Here is a 21,810-nt window from a genome sequence, read left to right on the forward strand (position 1 = left end):
AAATAGCGTCTCCTCCCCCGTTTTTTTTTTGTTTTTTTTTCTCACTTCTGCTCCTCAGCCGTTAAAAAAGCGGCTCTGCAGAGACGCGACAGGAGGAGGAGGCGATGCCATGGCGGAGGGAGGAGAAAGAAAGGTCCAGAGCGGTTCCGTCACAAGTTCAGTACCATCCGAGTCTGGTCGGCAACTCGTCTGACTGTTTTGTCTCTTCTCTCTCTCTCTCTCTCACCCCTCCTGTGAGGATGGAGCGCGGCTGTTGCGGATTACGTCAAACACAAGCGAACCACTTCCTCTTGGGCCCTTCAAAATAAAGGCATGAGCGGCCCACAACGTGATGGAGAGACACGGTGAGCCTGACTGACGTTCACAGGTGGGTAGAGTAGCCAGAAATAGTACTCAGGTAAGAACAGCACTACTTCAACATGTTTTTACTCAAGTAAAAGTAAAAAGTAGTCAGCCAAGAAAAAGTATTCAGTAAGAAGGCTACTCAAGTACTGAGTAACTAAACATAAGATCTGATTTTTTTATTATGTAGTCAGACAGGGTTATTTTAAAGACATAAATGAAAAAATAACTTTATTGCAAAATAACAAATTCAGGCAGACAAACTTTTCTAAATATTTTTTTAAGATTAGACTTGAGAGCAATACTTACAGCAGTTAATATACAGTATGCCAGAACAGTGCAAAGTACTTCTAATGACAAGATCTACGGTTTATTGTATGTTCATTTGACCTCCAAATGAGCTCAGCAGATAGAAAATAACAATAAAATAACAAAGTTTGTGTACAAATAAGAAGTATTTTCTTTAACATAAACTCTAGGTTTTTGTCTCTCTGGTGCATTTTTGGTTAAAACCAGTCAGTTCTTTATCCATGAAGTTACTCACAGCAGGTAGAGTAACCAGAGGTTTTACTCTGGTAAGAGTAGCGATACTTAGTAAAAGCACAGTGTAGTAAAATTACTGCTAAAAGTATATTTTGTTCAAAAAGTTACCCAAGTAAATGTAACTGAGTAAAAGTAACAAGTTACTACCCATCTCTGCTGTGTATATATATATATATATATATATATATATATATATATATATATATATATATATATATATATATATATATATATATATATAACTTGGCCCATACCAGATGCTTAATAGCAAATCTATAGCTGCCATTAACTTTGTATTCTCCTTATAGAAAGGACCACTGGCTCAGTGCATCACTGTTTAGCTATGTATACAATAGGGTGGAGCGATCGCTGCTCTTTGTTTGTCCTTTGCATAGAAGGTACCCCTGACTCAGTGCTTCTGTGTTTATCTGTCTTTCCTAGATGGAGCCATTGACAGAACTATGAATGTCACTAACTCAGTGCACGCTTTGTTTTTCTTCACCGCAGGAAGGAGCCACCCCAGTGCTTTCGTGCTCAGTCAGCATGCCCTTCCTGTCTCCTCAGCCCACACCCACTCGCCACAGCTGAGTTGGGTTTTTGACGCAGGTTTCTTCCCTGTAAAACGGAACGGTTCCTCTCCACTGTCGCCAAAGGCTTTCCTCAGGCTGACAGTTCGCTGCAGAACAAATGGCTCCATGCATTTGGCCAGACCCCCAGGTCAGCTGATGACATGAACGCCAATCACATGTTTTAAGATCATGTATTACTTTGAGATATTTGCACAAATGTGCACTGAAACAACCTGCAGTGCAATGTGTTGCAGAGGAAGAGACGTTCTTGTTTATTTGAAAACGCGCTCTTATTTAGAAGTCCGTGCCCACTTCTGGTATCGTCTTGGTGCGTGAAACATGACGATTATATATCTCTGCCTGCAGCAGAATCAGCATGCTCTTCTACTTCCCTCCACCCACCTCCTCACTATTGTGTAACTTCTTCCCTGATTTCATCTCTGACACACTCACTCACTTTCCTACCTAATCGTTTGCCCAAACTCTAATTAACGCTGTGCCTTTTGTCCTTTATTCATGTCGAATTTAAACCCACAAAGTCTCATTCACATCTGATGAGGATACAGGAACATACCCAGCAGGGGATCTAAATGTTACAGAAAGCTAAACGTGTTTTTGTGTTTTTTCTTCTTCCTTGTGCATAATAATCTGTTCCCTATTTCTGTAGACCTGCTTCTGGCCCCAAAATAAATACGTTTTCACTGCAGAAATATTGCAGGAATTTTAAATTAAGCAGTGTGTGTTGGCAAGAGGAGCTGCCCAGCTAAATTAATATGTTGCAGATGCCTCCTGTTCCTGTTGGCTCACTGTGTAACCGTGCTGTAACTCAAGTGGTGATAAATCTTAATGACATTATTCTGACACTGGATAAGGATTCTTGAACAATGAGTCTGAGCCGTATTATGAGTCCAGAACGTCTTATTCTGTTTAGGTTCTTCTTTTTTCTCTGTTTGTCACAGTTTAGATTTGTAAAATCATTCATATCTGAAGATAAACCTGTTTGCTTGGCTGTGAAATGATCAAAATAACAAGGTCAGCGTATATAGCAGTAAAACCATGGAGCTGTGGCTGAGAGGGAGGTAAAAAGATAATAAAACAGGCTCTTTTTTTGGGCCAATAGTCATAAAGGGTCAGAAAGTGGACAAAGTTACTGATTTAAAATACCTTGGCACAGTTGCGGATAGCAGAGTTTCCTTCCAGCTTCCTGCTCATGAGCCTATAAAAAGTCAAGATGGCGACTTTTTCTTCTGAGGAAATTCAAAAGCTCCTATGTCAGTAAACACACATAAATCATGATTAATGTGTGTTTACTGAGCGTGTTCTCTCTTAATGTACCATCTTAGTACTTAATGTTTGCATTAAATATCAGAACAAGCTTAATCAGGTGATCAGTAAGTTTAAAAAAATAATACTGAGATATGGATTCACTTTCATACATGTGTATGTCTATGTGAATGTTTGGGGTTAAGTGCTTAACTTTTTGGCTATGTGCTATGGGCATTTTAGGATTTATCTGTATGGTATTTTGTATCCTAAAGAGAATTTTATATTTCATGTACATTTACTGGAAAGTAAAGTGTTTAAGCTCATATTTCTTGTATATTTTTAAAAATAGTGGTTAAGGTTTCATGGGCATATCTTGGCAACAACCTTACTCATCTTAAGGGATGATATTTTATCTGATATTATAATCATTGTTATTACTATTATTATTGTAGTTAAATGGGTAAATGACAGCCACAGCAAAAGAATATATATAATTAGAAGAATAACAAAGTAGTAGTAGTAGTAGTAATAGTAGTGATAATAGTAGTAGTAGTAGTATAAACAACTAGAATAATAATTATTATAAAGAAAGAAAATAGTTATGAATGAACTCAAAATAAGTATAATTGTTATTTTTATTTTTATTACATTTTTATTACATTTTTACTTGTACATAAAACTTTCTCCAAACTCAAAAGAAAACACAATGCCGCCATCTACTGGTTAGAACGCAGCATTGCAAGTGTGGCTGCGTTATGGATCTCGCGAGATCTGAGCTGTGCGTGGACAGCGGACCAAAACAGGAATATGGCATCAGTGTTCGGTGGAATAGAAGGGTAAGAAAGAGTTCAAATATCCCAAAAAAGCTTTTAAGTTTTAGTTTAGTTATGTATGCTTCTTTGTTTATTAGATATATTTTGTGTGTTTATTCATGTTTTGAGGGTTGTCATGTATAAATTCAGACTAAACTTAAATATTTATCGGACACGGAAGTGTAAACCTCGTGATCATCTCATCCCGCTTGCTAAATGGTGTGTTCATGTGAGAAAAAGCTTAGAATGAATGAAACTTGTTACATGTTGTATCTTTGCACCTTCACTGCCTTACTCGGGTTATTGTGTTAGTCGCATTTCTGTTAACGGAGTCCTAACTTTCCATCCAGGGGAGGGACTCACTCCAAGGCTGTGCTGCTGTCAGGAGACGGGAAGGTGTTGGGAGAGGCAGTGGGACCCTGCACCAACCACTGGGTGAGCAGCACAGGTGCAGACAAAAATCAGGGTGGACCATCTACAAGGCAAATGCAAAGTTTAGCTCATTTCCATTTTATTTGCAATAAAAAAAAGACTTAACCCAAGATATGAATTAAAATCCCACTAAATGTAGTAGTTGTATTAGGTTTCAAGTGGAAATAGCCCCTAACATTGTACCTTCTTGCTGTTCTGCTTCCTGTAAAGTACAGCATATTAGCTGGTTAGCTTACCAAATATAGTTATAAAAACAGCGTTACTTTAGTTTGAGAGGTGAGCGGTGCTAATTTACCTTACCACACCCCGGCTGTCCGTGTTTCCAAATAGCAAATAGCTGAATAGGTCCTTCTTGTAGGCTTAGCAAGCTTCTTTCAGCCAGCTGACACGCAGTGTTCAGCGACATGTGGGGTGAGGTGCTCACATTGAGGATCAACACCAAAAGTTTTAAACACACAGCCTGATGACTCAGAGTTTTGTTTGTTTGTTGTTATTTATACTTGAGGTTAGATTTAAACCAATTTTATACAACCTGATTGAGCCCAGGTTCATATTCTTATCATGTAATGATTTATTTCACTGTTATTATATAATTAAAATACTTGTTTTACATTTTAAAGTAATAGTTTTTATTAGATAAAAATTATTATTTTTAGATACTGAATGTTTCTTTATAGTGCTCATTATTCCTTTCTATTCAATTGGTTATGTTTTGTTTGTTTTTCAACATGAAACCACTGAATTAAAAGCGGTGATCATTTATTTTCTCTGTCTGCGTCTAACATAGTTGATCGGCGTGGATAAATGTCTCGAAACCATCAACGAAATGGTCCAGAAAGCCAAGCTCGCCGCAGGACTGGATCCAAACACACCGCTACGCTGCCTGGTGAGTCGGGCGGCTCGTCTAAGACAGGGTTCCTGCTCGCAGCTTTTATTCCAGGCGGAAACTATCGTTCTGTGTGTTTGTGTGAAGGGTATGTCTCTGAGCGGGGGCGAGCAGAAGGATGCCATCGACAACCTGATAGCTGTGATGAAGGAGCGGTTCCCACATCTCAGCGAGCATTACTTCATCACCACAGATGCCATTGGTGCGATGGCAACGGCTAGTGATCGAGGTAGCCTTCCAGTTTCAGTCTTACCAAATTTCACACTTAATTTGGTGTTATATGTGAATCATTTAAGAAAATAACATATACGTGTACATTTTGGATGTGTAATAAAATACTGGTAACAATAGACAGTCAGAAAGAAGAGCGATAGGAACCAATGGTTGGAGGATGGAAAGAAGAAAGGAAAGATACGAGGGTCAAAGAAAGAAAGAGATGAAAAGCATAAGGGGGAAAGGGAGGCAGGAAGATCACAAAGAGGTGAGGAAGGAAGAACAAAGATGGAAATGTACTAAGAAAATAGGAATGACATTAAGAAGGGAAAGTGGACCAAAGTGTGAGAGAGAGGAACAGAGATTAACATATGGATAGAAGAAATTGAGGAGGGAAAAAAGGAAGGACTGAAGGATGAACATGATGTTTAGGCAATAGGACGGAGACGTAAGTCTGAAAATGCGAGTATTCAACACTTTATTCACTTTTCCATACTGATTCAAACCTGGAAAATACTGAAATCACTTTCCAGATTTTTCCGCACTCTGTAGGAACCCTGTATGGTCCTTTTCAGATTAATTTGTAGCCACTTATTACCTAAAATCATCACTGATGTTTTTTATACCACAGTTTGATGCTCCAGACCAACAGACTCCGATGTTTTATAGAGGTTGGTGTTGACCAGGGGACAAAATACCAGCTAATTTATTTTAACACAATCGTGCACAGAATTTAATTGGCATCTGCATTTTAACTTGCATGTAGTTAAAATTCTGTAACATTAGTGCAGACTTGATTGGCCATTTTAAGAATCACCTATTAAATGAAGTAAATTTTCTGCATTTTATAAGGCTACAGTTTTAGTTTCTGTTCTGCTTTCATCACACGTACGCCTTCATTTAAAAGCTCCTCACAGTCCCAGGTTAAGGATTGATCCTTTACCCTTTTAGGCGTGTCTGCCTAGGAGTGCCATCGCTGCTTCTTTATGGCCCACTCTTGTCTACTTTTTTTTTTTTTTACCTTTATTTCACCAGGAAACGCCTCGTTAAGATCTAAATCTCTTTTCCAAGCGTGCCCTGCCCAAGACTGCAGCAAAGCAAACAAGTTTCAAACAACCAAAACACCTTTAAACAAAATAAGTAAAAAAACAACAACATCAATTTAAAAACAAAATACAATATAAAATCCTCAAATCGAGCGAAACATTTACAGACAGCTGTAGCTGTGTCCGAGTCATCGTGGAGAGCGAAGACTGTACGACCCTGAACTCTTCAACTGGAGAAGAGCTGAGAGGTACATTTGTAAACGGTTACATGTCTTGAGGACAATGAGGACCAACCAACATGTTTATACAACAAACGATGATGAGTTAGTGAATTTTAGGTCATGATGACCCTCAACGCTCCATGATACACAGAAGAAACGAGGCGTGCATGTACAGGACGTCTCCATAATCTAAAACTAACATGACAGCAGCAGCAACCAGACGTTGTTGTTTTTCGATTCAAATAAAATATATGGATTTTATCCTGAAATAAAAACCTAACTTCAAGCTTTTTACCAGCTACTGAATATTCAGGCTGAAAGAAAGAGAGTCATCAATTAATATAGTTAAAACACTGTCATGGCTGCGCTTTCTCTCCAGGAGGTGTAGTCCTGATATCAGGGACCGGCTCCAACTGCAAGCTGGTCAACCCTGACGGCTCACAGATCGGCTGCGGAGGCTGGGGTCACCTGATGGGAGACGAAGGATCAGGTAACCGCGCTGACTTGATATTTAGCTCGTCGTTGTTGCTGGACAGAAACCAAACTTTTCCCTCCGTCTCGCAGCGTTCTGGATCTCTCATTTGGCCGTGAAGACGGTATTTGACGCCAGAGACAACCTGGCGGCGCCTCCTCATGACATCACGCACGTCAGAAAGGCCATGGAAGAGTACTTCCAGGTCAGATGCCTCCAAAAGCAGATGTATGTCTTTTGCTTAGAGCAGGGGTGTCAAACATACGGCCCGCGGGCCGGATCCGGCCCGCCGAACAATTTAGTCCGGCCCTGTGGCTAAATGCATTATCATTATATATATTTATAAAAAAAATAAATTCTTTTTTATTTTTATTTTTTTCCCCCCAGTGTCCTGTCTGGCAATGTGGCAATAAGATGCCACAAAGAGCTCATCAGATTTAACTTTCACAAGTGGACAAGATAAAAGGAAAAGAATGATAAAACAATTATTGAAAAAAACATGTACTTTGTTTAATTGAAAATAAAATAAAAATAATGAAAAATGTATTGAAGTTCCTATATTGTCCACGAGGGGCGCTGTGTTTTAATTAGCAGATTAGGCTTCAGGTGTGGAAAAATTTTAATAATTTCTTAATTTTTAGCTGTTTGATGTATTTTGTCATGCAGGACAGTGTTTTTAAGTTCCAAAAAATGTGAATAAATGTTTTTCAACATTGTATAATCACTGTGATCAGTTCTTATGCATAATGCACAAGTAAATGTTTAACTGAGTAAAAGTATTGTTGAAATTGCACATACTTTTCTTAAAAACGCTGACGTTATTCATAATATATTGTGTAAAAGTGAAATTAACTTAATATAAAAATCAACAAGTCCACATTTATTAGTTCTATTTAATCTTGCAATGAGTTAACTCATGTGGCCCTCTTGACATCAGATTAACCTGAATGCGGCCCCTCAACCAAAATGAGTTTGACACCCCTGGTTTAGAGTTTAAGACTAGAGAGTAAACGACCATTACCTACCCAGGTATCAGACCTGATGGGCATGCTGCCACACCTCTACAGAGACTTCAAGAAATCTTTCTTTGCTGGTTTCTGCAAGAAGCTGGCTGAAGGTAATCTGTGTGTTTCTTGTTTTTGTGTTGTTTTTATCTGTTTGATTGAAAAATGTAAAAAAAAAAAAAAAAAAAAAACTTCTCTATTGTTTGCATCAAAGGTGCCGAAGCTGGAGACGCTCTCTGTCGGCACGTGTTTGCCGAGGCAGGCAGAGTCCTGGCTAAACATGTGGTAGCAGTCCTACCTGCAGCACAAGAGGTAGCCAGCAGCGCACAGTGAGGCAAAAAAATGTCTTTAGTTATGATCTAAGAGATACAAAATGAGAATAATAAACAGGAAATCACTTCCGCCAGTCCGAGTCCAGACCTAAACCCAATTGAGTATCTGTGGCAAGACTTGAATTGCTGCTCGCAGCAATAATCTGGCTGAGCTTGAGGCATTTGGCAAAAAGGAAGGAGCAGAAGTTTCAATCAGTAGATGTTCACAGTCAGAAGAGACAAACCCCAAAGGACTCGATGCTGTAATTTGTGGGGAAAGGTGGTTTTTCAGAATATTAATTCAGAGGGGCTGAAAACAAGTGCACGCTTGCAGATTTTTATTTAGACATTTGGAAAACCATGTTATCATCTCCCTGCCACGTCGCTATTATTCTATTTAAAGTTTATTTGAAAGGGACCATGTACAATTAAAACATACATTTTACCATTTGATGCCTTGTCTGCAGTCCCTTTGGCAAAGCACACTTCATATTAACCCCATGCCACATTGAACAGATAAAAACAGCAAACATACAGAAGGACTTCAATATTACCTAGAAACAATCTTACAATATCAGTTCATTCAAGAAATCATCCATACAGACACATAGCCAGTACCGTGACAGCTTTGTGCACCTCATATTGTTGGTCTGTTGCATAAAATCCCAGTAAAACACAGTGAGGTTAGTGTTTGTTATGTGACAAAATGTGGAAAAGTTTAAGGGATGTGAGTACTTTTTTGCTAGGCTATGAAAACATAAACATGTACCTTCTGTCTTTCCTTCAAGCCTTTAATTAGCGGTGAACTCGGGGTGCCCATTCTGTGCGTGGGCTCCGTGTGGAAGAGCTGGTCTCTGCTGAAGCCAGGTCAGTGTCTCCGTGGCTGGAAGTTAAAAAAACACAATTTTCCCCCAAACACAAGTCACTTCAGTTTATGTATATAGCAGCCATTCAGAACACGTGTCATCCCAAGGCACTTTTCAGAGCTGAATCAAGCGAATCATACAGAGAGATTACAAGGAGTCGTTGATTTGCAGCAATCCCCCATAACAAGCATGCACGTGGCAACAGTGGAAAGGAAAAACCCCTCCTGTGCCTGTCTGTCTCTCTTCAGGGTTCATCGAAGTCTTGGACAAGGCGGCGGCGTCTGACGTGTTAAAGGGCCGTTTCCACGGCTACAGCCTCCTGATTTTGCAGCAGTCCTCAGCCCTCGGAGGGGCCTGCCTCGGTGCTCAGCGTTCAGGCGCCTCAGTCAACATGGATTATGGTGCCAATGCTAAAATTTTCTATCAACATTCCTTCGGCGCCAGCCAGTGACAACAGAGCACAAGGCCACTTTATGATTTTTTTAAGAGTCCATTCTTCTTACTCCAATCACAACGGCTCAAATCCTGGTTTGCGGAAGGCTGGACTTGCACATGATTTCACAAGATAAACAGAGATGACAAATATGCATTAAATCCTGTGTGTTCTTGGCGCCTTCTGTAACAAGAACTGAAATTACTTCATAGAACTGTCAGATTTGTTTTTCTACCTTTGTGATTCATTCGTATTCATGATTTGTGATAAACGTGCTGGTGATTTTGCAGAATCTACAGGACTGAAGAGAAATTCTTGCTGCTCTGCCAAAGGTTCTGTGACTAAAAACATTAGATTTTACACAAACTACCATTCTTTCCTCCTTGATCAACACACAGTCACCAGATTGTTGCCATGTAAAAATAGATGCCATTAACTTTATGTAAAGCTTCATACTGATTCTTGATTTTTATATTGTTTATATAATAGCACATTTGCAATAAACAAACTATTTAAGCATAAATCAGTGGATTGTTCAGGTTTGTAGATGACATTGGGATGTAAATTAGGACGAATGGTATTTTGTTCCTAACAGCAATGCCTGTGATCAGGTCGGCAATTTCGTGTTGGCGTCTTTTATTCATTTAAACTCTAGCTTATGATATTTGCAATCATGGTCAACACATGGTTGTGTCCTGATGAAAATATAGTTGCCCCCCTCAGATCAGGAATTAACTGTGATTAAACACATTTCTTGGTTCAATTTTATTAGTCCCACCCAGGCCTGGCATGAACCTGAGTTTAGATGCTGTGGGTCTTTCAGCAACTAATCTGCACGGCGTGGAAACAAATTGATTTGTTTTTTGTATATATTTAAAAACACATGATAAATTAAACTTGGAAAAAAAATCGCATTAAATTGCAATATAAAAAAAAAATCGCAATTAGATTATTTTCCAAAATCGTTCAGCCCTAGCTGAAAGATCTTAAAAAGTTGCACATCATGCCCTGATGTAATGAATATCAAAAGGAGATGAGAAACTAAATTATTAGCATCTATCGGGTCTGAAAAGGGGTATTACAGAAACCCTTCCTAAACCTTCCCAGTGATCGGACTACCAAAATTACGGCCAAGAGGGGCACCAGCAACTCGCCCGAGAAGTCAGCAATAGAAACCAGAACATCTAAAGGCCTCACATAACCTCAGATAGTCGTCAGTGTTCATGATTCAGCAATAATGAAGAGACCAGGGCCGCAATGGCCTCCATGAAAGAGTTCTATGGTCAAAAGCATTGCTGATCAAGAAGAACTCAAGAGATCATCTCAGATTTCCACCCCCAAAAAAACATCTTGATGATCCCCAAGACTTTTGGGGAAATTATTTCTTGCATTGACAGGACACAGGTTTAATTTTGTGGGAGGTGTGGTACAATTTACATCTAGTGTACTAACAGCATTTTAGAAAAATAGATGCCTATGGTGAAATGTGGTGGTGGTGGTGGTAGTCTGGTTTGTCTTTGTTGCTTCAGGACCCGGGCAAATTGCTGTGATTATTTGAAACACAAATTATTCTCTCGAGCAGAAAATCCTGAGGGAAAATGTTCAGCTTGTGACCATAAACTCAAGCACGTTCCGTTATGCAGCAGTGAGGCAGACAGTAAGTGAAAGCACACCAGCAAGTCCACATCTGAATGTAAAAACAAAAAACAAAAAGCTTTTTCAGTGGCCTAGTCAAAGTTTGGACTTGAGTCCAATTGACTTTCTGTGGCATGAGCTTAAACAGCCGCTGGACTTCAAAGTGGCTGGATTAATATAGCTCTGCAACTGGGACATAATTTCTCCACGTTGCCAGTTTTTTAAAGGCCTTGATGGCAGCTTCTGCAGTCATTAGGTTCAGGTTGTTATTGCTTTTTTCACATTGGGCCAGGTTGGTTTGGATTGTTGTTATATTGTTTATTAAATAATATTCATTTGAAAGTTACATTTTGTAGGCCCATTTTATTTAGGTTACCTTTGTCTGATATTTGAATTTATTTGATGATCTGAACCTTTAAGTTTGAGGAAAAACAGGTCTACGTACCCTTAAGTCTACAAGGCAATGTAAGGGGGGCTTTAACTCTCTTATTTTGAAAAAAATCTTTAAACAAAAACAACCTCTGAGTTAGTGATGCAAAGGTGAAACCATAGCATTCGTGTAACAGTAAAGAATTAATGTTTAATTGTAAACACTCGGAGAGATGGTGGCCATACTTCTCTGGGCTATCCAGCTGTGACGCTGTAATAGAGCCGAGAAATTAATCTGCCGAGGAGGAAGCAGCAAACATGTTCCCTGGCGCTCGCCTTGCGGTAAATAGGTCCTTTATTTGTGTGGTTGTGGTTGTTTTTATTCAAAGAAAAGCCTTCTGTTGCTTTGAATGGGTTGTTGAAGGAAAAGAGAAACGGTTTATCTAAATAGAAAATTAGATAGAAACATGAAGATTTGTACAACGTATTTGAAATAGGGGTAAAAATTAATAAATAAGATAAATTATGCCAGCCCACGAACGCTTTTAGAGATAGGATCGGTTTTACACGTAAGACTGCGGTGCTGGTGTGCGGCCTGTTGGTGGCAGCAGATACACCTCCAAGAACACGCGAAGAAACCGTGTTTTAATAATAATAATAATAAAGTTTGGTTAAGTTGTTATTTAATAACATAGAGCCCATATATTTGTTGTATTATGAATATTTTTTGCTTTATTTACATTCACTGTTAGCGCTTGCGATAAGTTGTCTGTTGAGGACTCTAGAGCCCCAGCTAGCTAAGAAGCTAACAAGCAACAAGTGAACCGTTAGCTCTCGCCGTTAACCGGCGGTGCTTTTTTTGTGCCGTCTTTTGATTTTTATATCTTTTTTATTTTATTTTATTTTTTGGGGGGGTGGGTAGATTTTGTTTCTAAAAATGGTAAAGTTTCCTTTGAAAAAAAATAAAAAAAAAAAAAAAAAAAAAATATATATATATATATATATATATATATATATATATATATATATATATATATATATATATATATATATATATATATACAAAATCTACAGATCTATCGTTTTCAAAGCCAAACAACGATTAAAACAATAACTTTTTCTTAAAGCAACGACAAAATAGACTAATTATATACCCATCTAATTAAAGTAGCCTAGCTGCACACTAAAAGCTATAAACCCTAAATAATGCATAGAATCAAGATTCTGCTTTATAAAGGTGTGTACATATATTTCCAAGCCAACAGATGGTAACATTTGTAATGATACAGCTCCCCTCAACACTCACAGGTGCCTTTCAATAAATAAGAATTTTACTAAAAAGTCAATTTATTTCAATTAATTAATCAGTTCAAAATATGCAAATAGCTCCATTAGGCAAGGAGTGTCATATTTTCCACGTTTGCTTCTGTTCATTTTGAGAAATATACAGCTAATGAGATCCCAAAATTCAGCTTCTCAGAAAATTACATTATAATTGGAGGGCTGCATAGCTGGTAGCAACATGGCCCTGGTTTCAAATCTCCTTTCTGCATGGAGTTTGCATATTGTTCCCTGTGCAAATGTGTGTTCTCTCTGGGTACTCCCGCTTCCTCCCGCAGTCCAGAACATAACTGGTAGGTTAATTGGTCTCTCTAAATTGCCCATTAGATGAGAAAATCTGTTTCTTTGTGTATGTTGTTGTTGTGTTTTTTTTTAAGATACTTTTCCAAAATGCTTTCAGTATAAACTTGCTTTAGCTGGGATGCTAATAATTAATTTGGTAACTGAAGCAAATTCACATATTTTAGTTTTATTATGGGATTAAACTCTAAAGGAGTAAGTGGCTAAATACTTTTTAAGTACCAATTTTCTTGTGTTTTTTTCCTTCTGCCGAAGGCTGAGTTTTGTATTTGTAGAGCAGGTAATTACTCTACCTTGTAATGCTGTATTTTATTGCCTAGCTGTAGTGTAACTAATATTGCAGGGTATGAGTTTTGTTCCTGGACACAACATTGTTTCTGCTAACCTGTGTTACACCTGCCTGTCCATCTGCTGTTCCCCTCTCAGGTTCAGAGTGTTTCCCCTCCGGAGAGGTTTTCCACCACCTACAGCACAGACTACAGTGGGCCGTGGCTGAAGCCCAGAAGTGAAGCTAGGCCTGGATTCACCGGCTCCCTTCAGGTTGGTCATCTTATCTGGATTAAACAGATCATTTTTACACCATAGCTTTCTTTTTTTTCTACTCCTTCTTCTTCGTTTTTTTTTTTTTTTTACAGTCTAAAACGTTGCCTGTGTTGCTTCAACACCTCTGCATCACGCGCATAGACAACAATGGCTCCGCTGTCGGCTCTCAGGTAAAGACTCCCAGTGAAATGTATTTATCTTACGCCTGGTTTGCCATCTCTCATAGTCTGCTCTGTCTCCTAGCCTCCGTCCGGTTGCCCTCTTCCTGCCTTATCGACGTCAGGCGGCAGCTTACCTCTGTCGTTTTCTGGGGAAGTCATGAACGCTGACTCTCAGGACGGAGAGGTCGCACTGCAAGTACCGGGAGCCGGGACTGGACTTTCATTCGGCCTTACGGGTGAAGGTCTGTGGCAGAACGTTTGTGATCATACGGGTAAGGAGAATTTTAATGAAGCAGAAAACACTTTAAAGCTGAAAGGTGTGCTGATATTAAGTCTTATTCAGTCTGTTTTCTTCTGCCAGCAGCAAACCTGTTGGGGCAGCAGAAGGTTGAGCCCAACAGGAACGACGATGTTCGCTACGAAGAGGGTTAGGTCACAATGTCTGTTCATACCCTCTGAAGCTTAAACACCTTGTGGCGTTACAAGCACAAACCTCAGCGTGTCTTATTGGGTTTTTATGCGATCGGCCAAAACAAACTGGTGCATAATCGCGAAGTCGATAGAAAATGCTCCACGGTTCTCAAAGTGTCAGAGACTGAAACGTGTGATGAGAACATGTGTTCAATATCGGCACATAAAGAACGTTCTTTTGCTTCCATTTTCAGCTGTGGGTCTTCTCGGGCTTGCACTGATTTTCTTTTTTTGTATGCGTCTTTTGGAAAATAGCTGAAGCTCAGTCTGATTGGATGGGAGAAATCTTTAAGTCCTGTCACTGTCAGGATCCTTAGGTGTTATTACTTAGTTATAGGTTCCTGGGGATCCTGTAGTTCTGTTTGTGTTTTTGCTCTTCTTTAGTATCGGTTGTGATGTCTGCAGAGTCTTGTTTCTGTCATTAGCCACATTTTCTGTCGTTATTCATGTTAGTAGTTTATTCGGGTTCTGTTTTATTCCTATTTCCCTGCCTGCCCGTTCTCTGTTTAGCTAGTTTGATTATTCTGCTTTATCTGATCATTCTCTCTCTCCTTCAGTCTAATTACCTTCACTCTCCTCGTCTGTGCTAATTAACACGCGTTGTTCCTTCTGTCTCCTCCCCTATTTAGTCAGCTGGTTCAGTCTGACTCATTGTTAGGTCCTCAGTCTTTGTGCTGGTCCCTGTTCCTCCTGCCATCTGTGAGTTTATTTGTTTGGTGGTAAATAAAACCACCTATCTGCTCAGTATGCAACTCCGAAACTCTTGCCTGCAGTTTGGTCCACCAACAAACTCTGACTAGGACTTGACTAAGACCACAGCTTCTTAATTGAATTAAGGTCTGGACTTTGACTAGGCCAATTTATCACATGATCTAAACCAGTGATGTCAAACTCCGGTCTTGTAGAGCTGGTGTATCTGCTTCGACACTGTGCAACAAGGTTCATGTTTGCTGATCGTGCTCCAAAATGACGTAGTGAACAGGACTTGGCTTATATTGTTTATTTGAAGATCAATGCATGTTTTTGTTTTGTGTGAGGATTTTATCGTCAAAATGTGTGACCAGGCCCCTTTAAGCTTAAGCAAACTCAGGTTATGCCGCCTTGAGGCAGACAGTGACCCAAGGCACATTCGTCCTACCTTTAAATGTAATAAAAAATAAAAAAAAATTGGCTTTTGCAGTGGCCTCGTCAAAGTTTGGATTTAAGGCCAGCAGATTTTCTGCAGCCTCCAAAGTGGCTGGATTAAAATAGTTCCATAACTAAGAGTTGGCCTAAAGGGTCTCCACGTTGCCAGTTTTCTAAAGTTTTGCAGAGTTGCAAAACCAGTTATTAGGTTTAGGTTGTTACTGTTTCTTCACATCAGGGCAGGTTGAGCTGGATAGTTGTTATTTTCCTTAAATGATGCGCCTCTGCTTCAACACGCCTGACTCCAATATGAGGTCATTAGCAGACCTTGACTGCGTGCTAGTGAGGTAATTTAGCTGTTTGAGTCAGGTGTGATTCAGGGCAAAGGGACATTTTTAAAAGCTGCAGGACCCCGGCCCTCTTTCTGCAGGTTTAGAGTTGTTGCCTGTATGTAGCTTCATTCATCTCCTCTGAGCAGCCTCCAAAATCCTGCAGAAGAAAAGCATTCCCACAGCATGACGCTACCACCTCCATGTTTTAAGATGGGTAAATGGATGATCTCCCAGCTTGCTGTGTCCCCCGCGTTGCTTTTAGGCCAAACCGCAAATAGGACGTCTCAGGATTTTCTTTCAGCAATGGCTTCCTTCTTGCCACTCTTGGCCACGAAAAGGCCAGGTTTCACATGCGAGCTGTGGATCTCTGCAGCTCCTCCAGAGTCATCAAGAACCCAGCGTGTCCGGGTCTGGTGCAACTGTACGATTTCTATTTTTATTTTTAATTGCTGAAGGCTGGTCTATCACATGAAATCCCAACCAAACACCTTGAAGTTTGTGACTGTAATGGGACGAAATCACTGAGCTATATTATACACTATATTATAGTCAAACTGAAGTCACTGGCCGCCATCTTGCTACTCCCTACTCTCACAGAATCCCATTGGATTTGGTTGCAACAACAAGCAGTTTTCTGGCTGAGTGAAAACGTTTCACAGGTAATTTTACAGTCAGTGGATGTACTAACACTATCAACTACTAGGAAATTAGGTGCTGAAATATTTTACATGTTATTCATATTAAATATACATATATATTTATACATAAGTATGTGTGTATGTATATATGTATATATATGTATACATATATTTAAATATATGTATTTGTATATTGTTTATTTAATTTATAAATGTTATATATATATATATATATATATATATATATATATATATATATATATATATATATATATATAAATTAATAAAATGCAAAATATTTCAGTACATGACTTTCTCAGTACTTGATAGTTTTAGAACATAACATAAAAGTATATGGCATTTGACATTTTAAAAGTTTTAAGCCACCCCTGAACATGAGAAAATCCTCGTTATTCGATGCTGTAGCGCACATATTCCTTAGTTACTGGAGGGAAATAGGGAGTACCAATATGGCGGCTGGTGGCTTCAAAGCGACTCATTCTAACAGCGGGCTATTAGCACTCCAGTGTGTAATAGAGATCAGTGGATGAAATGGGTATTTGATGCTTTTGCAATGCAGTTTATGCAGTGAACACACATATATGTCTACTTTTATTCTCTGTTTGTGCGCTTGCAGGTATGATTCTGTTAACGTCGTACAAAGGTCCCATCGGCTGTGAGGAGCTGCTGCAGCTTTTGCAGAAGGAGCCCAGAGCACCTCACCTCCTCCCTCTCCCACTGGCCTCGACTCCTTTTATCAGACTGAGTCAAAACACAGGTTGCTCATCCGCTCCTGACACAACTGTCTTTCCGCGCCGCAGCTGGAAATGAACCTTTTGTGATGAGGGGAAACGAACGCTTTCACCTCAGCAGGGGTTAGGGGGTTTGGACAAGGCCAGGATTGTTTGTGCAGAAAAAAGAAAAAGGCAAAGCATTTAAGCACGAACAAAAAGGCCGAGAACAGACGTAGAGCTAAGATTTTATACAGCTCATATACACAGTGTACTCACGTGTACAATCTTATGTGCATTACACTCAGAGAAAAACTGAATCCAAAACAGATTTACCTCAAGAAAAGAGCAAAACTTAAAAGAAACAGTCTGTACCTTTTATAGATAAGAGACACACTGCAAAAACGGATCTAAAAACAAGTAAAATGTTCTTAAAGTTAGTCTATCCGTCCTTGATTTAAGCAAGTAAATAAGATTATCTGCCAATGAAATGAGAATCTTTGCCCCTAAAATTAGACATCCTGCACTTGAAATAAGATGATGGAGATGAATTGTTCCTATTTTAAGTGGAAAAATCTTATTCCATTGGCAAATCATCTTATTTACCTGCTCAAATCAAGGACAAATGCACTCATTTCAAGAAGATTTGACTTATTTTTAGTTCTGCTTTTGCAGTGCATGAGCAAGAGTTACATCGTGTCACCAGAAAACAACACGGTACCGGTTTGTTAATGTGAATAGTTTAAAAGGATAGTTGGGAAAACTTCAGGGTATAAAATCTGAATTTCATTTACATAGTAATTTAGACCCGTCCAGGGAGCGTTTTGCTCCTTTAATAGCCGCGCTGTTTACGTCATTTCTTTTACCTCCTGTGACCTGTGGTGTGGTGTGAGGATTTCACCTTTTAAAACTGGAACACCCCGCATGTGGCCTCCTTCTCTGTCAAAATATGGAAACCAGGTAACGGGTGCAAAGGTTTTTCAATCTGAAATCATGTTTGTCCTCCAAACAGACGCGCTCCGAGGGCCTTTCAAGGTTCGTCCTTGGACCTTTTCATTTCACGCCTGATACAATATTAAACGATAAGCCTCTATCGTCTATACCAGCGTGTCCTCGCAGGATTGTGGGTTCTATTCTCCAGCGCTCGCTGGTTTAGAGGCGGCAAACAACTCTGGAATAACCAGTTAACCTAACATTCATGTTTGTGACGTGTGGAAGAAACCAGGAATTCAACAAGTACTCCACCGTGCAGCCCTGATAACCATAGCATTATTATTTAACTGAATTGCTTTATTATTACTGAATAATAATAAGAATAAGGCTAAATAAAACAATCTTTATTCTAAAAACAAAAAAAAGACAACGGTTTGTACAACAAACTTTTAATAAAGTGGGAAAATGTCCAAATGAGGAGAGTATTGTATCTGCGAACAATTTAATCATAAAAAAGCTCCTAAACTCAAGTATTGTTGACGTAAAAAAACGACCCTAGGATATATAACACAAAGGCCAGGTTAGTTGTTTTAAATAAAAGCCAAACATTAACCATCATATATGTTTAGTTTGTATCTTTCTCTATTTTGAAATAATTTTAAAGAGCTTTAAAGGTAGTTTAGATTGTTCTGAAAAGCTATGTTTAGTGTTGCGTTTGTGTTTTACCCCCCTAAATAAAATTCAGACCAATTAATCGCCTTTAGAAGTCGCTTAACTAGTAAGAGTAGAGTCCACCTGTGCGCAGTTTAACCTCAGTATAAATGTATAAAAGTAGCCCTGCCCATCGCCCTGAATAAAACATCCTCTAACACACCGTCCCCCGTGGTGAAACATGACGGCGGCGACATCATGTAGTGGGGGAGGCTTTTCTTCGAGTCCCCGCAGAGTCAGGGGAATCTGATCGGAGTAGGTGGGAAGACGGACGAAGCTAAATAAATGCAGAGCAAACCCGCTGGACGCTACAGGGGAACCGAGGGTCGCCTTCCAGCTGGAAACCTACAGGGCTGCACCGAAATGGTTTAGATCAAAGCGCAGTGGAGGGTTAGAACGGCCTAGTCAAAGTCTGGGTCTGACTGAGCGCGAGCCGTTTTCCAAAGAAGAATAAGCAGCAGTGGAGCTGGTGGAGATATACATCCCCCCCAAAAAAACAATAACAGCAGAAAAAAGAGATTCTGCAAAGCATTCACTCAGGGGGATTGAATACTTATGTAAGCCACACCCTTTAGATTTTTGTTTGTAAAAAGAAGAAAAAGAAACAGAAAGATAAGCACGGATCGTTTCCCTGTGACTTCACAATTAGGCCCTCCTCTGTTTTATAAAAAAGGGGCGGACTACACTGAAAAAACGGAACTAACAATAAGTAACATTTTGTTAAAATGACTATCTGTCCTTGATTTGAGCGGGTAAATAAGATTATCTGCCAATGGAACAAGATCTTTGCACTTAAAATAGGAACAATTCATCTCCGTCATCTTATTTCAAGTGCAGGATGTCTAATTATCTTATTTTAGGGATCAAAATACTCACACCATTGGCAAATAATCTTATTTACCCGCTCAAATCTAGGACAAACACACAAATTTTAAGAACATTTTACTTATTTTTAGGTCTGTTTTTTTCTTTCACCTCTTCTCTTTCTTTTTTTTCTCTTCTTGTTCTTCCTTTACTCTCCTACTTTCCCATTGTAGTGTCCATATAATTTGAAATTCTCCCTGCAGGAATCACAATAAAGCTATTTACATGCACAAATCAAGCGGAGCATTATGGCGAAAGCCGTTTGCTCCACTTGTGAAAGCAAATTCTGTCGAGCTCTATTTGGCATTAAGACATCGATTCTTATTGCCACATTGCTAGACAGGACACTGGGGGAAAAAAAATAAAATAAAAAAAATAGGAACAAACCATCGCCGTCATCTTATTTTGAGTGTAGGATGTCTAATTATCTTATTTTAGGGGTCAAAATACTCACTCCATTGGCAGATAATCTTATTTACCTGCTAAAATCTAGGACAAACACACAAATTTTAAGAACATTTTAGGTCCGTTTTTGCAGTGTAATGAGAGGTGACGTGTAAACGTGTAAAAGGATGTGAATAAAGATGATTTACTTTTACCCTCTCTGGCTTAGATGCAGGAACCGGTGAGAAGTGCTTGAGCCTCCCGGGCCGGGCTGGTACCCTGCAGAGCAGCGCTTTCCTCCAGCCTTCCCTCACACTCTGCAGTTAGTAAGTCACACATTCTATCTTTTTATTCATTCATTTATTTATTTGAGTATTTTCTGACACCGTCACTGTTTTTATCTGCCGTTCCCAGCAGTGGGTGGAAATCTGAGCTTGCTTTGAGCTGCTACTGCGGGTCCCAAAGCGGCACCCCTCGCGGCTGCCATAAGTGCTTCAGGCCCCAGGCTGCTGCGGCGCAGGCCGGCGGGAAGCCGCCGCCGCTGACCGAGTATCAGGCCAGCTACGCCGCTCAGGTACAACATGGAGGCGGCAGATCCTCTGCCGGCGTCACCCGTAACCTCCTGACCTCTGTTCTTCTCCACCCAGTGGGCCGGGCCTAAGATCTGAACGCCGTCGTCCTCCTAGTGGCAGAAGCTGCCGCCAATACACCGCTGATGAAAGCAAGAGTTGTCTGTCTTTTATCGACCAAGGCTAGCAGTCAGAGGCTCTGTCTTCGTCGCACCACCTGCACTTTAAAGGCTCTACGGCAGATAAAACCGAGAAGCGCTCAGGGCTAGTTTGGGCTTGAACGTGTTCCCCTGAGGGGTTTAGATTAAGTTTTAATGTGTCGGACTCTTTACTGAAGGAAAAGCTGAGGGAAGATGACCAAAACAGAGATTTGTGGCACCATGTCTGGTTTATTTGAAGCGGGGGGGGGGGTTCTAGACCGAATTTAGCAGGGGGGGCACAGAACAAAAAACTAAGGAGGTGAATATTTCATCGTTTAATATATTAAGTAAGCCAAAGAGACAACTGTGGCTCTGGAACTGCAGGTTGAAGACCCTGTCTCAATATGGGTGGAGCTAAACGTGACACAGCTTAATTTTTTTTAAATTAGTGTTAGAGTAAAATTGTAAATGTAAAAAAAAAAAAAAATACAATTGATCCAAATGACCAATCAGTCAAAGCACCTTTGTCAGCATATATCATCAAAAGAAATGTAATATCATGCCTTTAGTACAAGGGCACTGGCCCCTGTTGGCCCCCTTTTAGAACCGCCCCTGATTTGAAACCTTTTATTTTTAAAGAGGTGAATGAACGGACAGCAAATGTCCCATAGCCAGTTAGTCCTTCTCTGTAACTTAGAGAAAACACCTGGTGAAGTGGACTTATTGCTACATCTGGTATGGACGGACTTAACCAAGCAGAACGCTGCAGCTCTGCTTCTCACCAACACCCATGACCACAAGACCCCAGTCCTTTATTCTCGCCACTGGCTCCCGGTTCGGTCCAGAATCCTGGTGTCTATCTTCGGTTCAATCCATTGCGTTGTCCGAGTGACATTGTGACAGTCGAGGTGTAAACGCTCTTCCCCCCGGCGAAGGTGGCCAAGGACTCCACTCACACCGAGCGATAGCCTCCAACGACCCAGGACGGTGACGGGTGGGTCGCTGGTTTGGATCTGAGGATGGGCCTCCGTGTCTAGAAACAGCAGCGCTACAACTGCAGGTCGCTCACTGCGAGCCCCCAGGACTGATGAATACTCCTGGATCGGTGTAGAAACGTCTTCAGAAAGAAGTGAACCAAAACTCCGGT

The 21,810-nt window shown here is 40.0% G+C and overlaps 2 protein-coding genes across 5 annotated transcripts; both read left to right on the forward strand.

Annotated features, from left to right (window-relative positions):
* Positions 1-1,587: 1,587 nt before the first annotated feature.
* Positions 1,588-9,939, forward strand: nagk (N-acetylglucosamine kinase). The gene is made up of 11 exons (XM_012862510.3): positions 1,588-1,602; positions 3,419-3,556; positions 3,883-3,967; positions 4,752-4,850; positions 4,938-5,079; positions 6,710-6,820; positions 6,895-7,007; positions 7,832-7,919; positions 8,021-8,118; positions 8,906-8,984; positions 9,232-9,939. The coding sequence occupies exons 2-11, from the start codon at positions 3,528-3,530 to the stop codon at positions 9,432-9,434; spliced, it is 1,047 nt and encodes a 348-aa protein (XP_012717964.2). The 5' UTR covers positions 1,588-1,602; positions 3,419-3,527; the 3' UTR covers positions 9,435-9,939.
* A 1,645-nt stretch (positions 9,940-11,584) lies between these two features.
* Positions 11,585-20,676, forward strand: LOC105926269. 4 transcript variants are annotated; one of them, XM_021316485.2, is made up of 9 exons: positions 11,585-11,762; positions 13,488-13,601; positions 13,697-13,774; positions 13,848-14,037; positions 14,109-14,192; positions 16,969-17,109; positions 20,184-20,280; positions 20,372-20,528; positions 20,602-20,676. In XM_021316485.2, exons 1-9 carry the CDS (start codon positions 11,739-11,741, stop codon positions 20,620-20,622), a joined length of 906 nt encoding a protein of 301 aa, XP_021172160.2. In that variant the 5' UTR covers positions 11,585-11,738; the 3' UTR covers positions 20,623-20,676. The 4 variants fall into 4 exon arrangements, with proteins under 4 accessions (XP_021172160.2, XP_021172149.2, XP_021172163.2 ...); XM_021316474.2 differs by having other exon boundaries at positions 11,587-11,762; positions 20,369-20,528; XM_021316488.2 differs by having other exon boundaries at positions 11,587-11,762; positions 14,130-14,192; positions 20,369-20,528.
* The last annotated feature ends 1,134 nt before the right edge of the window (positions 20,677-21,810 follow it).

This window comes from Fundulus heteroclitus, chromosome 14, assembly GCF_011125445.2.
Source record: "Fundulus heteroclitus isolate FHET01 chromosome 14, MU-UCD_Fhet_4.1, whole genome shotgun sequence".
NCBI classification, from domain to species: domain Eukaryota; kingdom Metazoa; phylum Chordata; class Actinopteri; order Cyprinodontiformes; family Fundulidae; genus Fundulus; species Fundulus heteroclitus.

Excerpts from the sequence above, each read along its gene's own strand:
- nagk (XM_012862510.3), top strand. The coding sequence starts at position 3,528 with ATGGCATCAGTGTTCGGTGGAATAGAAGG. Across the intron at positions 5,080-6,709 it reads GGCAACGGCTAGTGATCGAG|GAGGTGTAGTCCTGATATCA; the intron begins GTAGCCTTCCAG and ends CTTTCTCTCCAG. Across the intron at positions 8,985-9,231 it reads CTGGTCTCTGCTGAAGCCAG|GGTTCATCGAAGTCTTGGAC; the intron begins GTCAGTGTCTCC and ends GTCTCTCTTCAG.
- LOC105926269 (XM_021316474.2), top strand. The coding sequence starts at position 11,739 with ATGTTCCCTGGCGCTCGCCTTGCG. Across the intron at positions 14,193-16,968 it reads CGATGTTCGCTACGAAGAGG|GTATGATTCTGTTAACGTCG; the intron begins GTTAGGTCACAA and ends GTGCGCTTGCAG. Across the intron at positions 17,110-20,183 it reads CAGACTGAGTCAAAACACAG|ATGCAGGAACCGGTGAGAAG; the intron begins GTTGCTCATCCG and ends TCTCTGGCTTAG.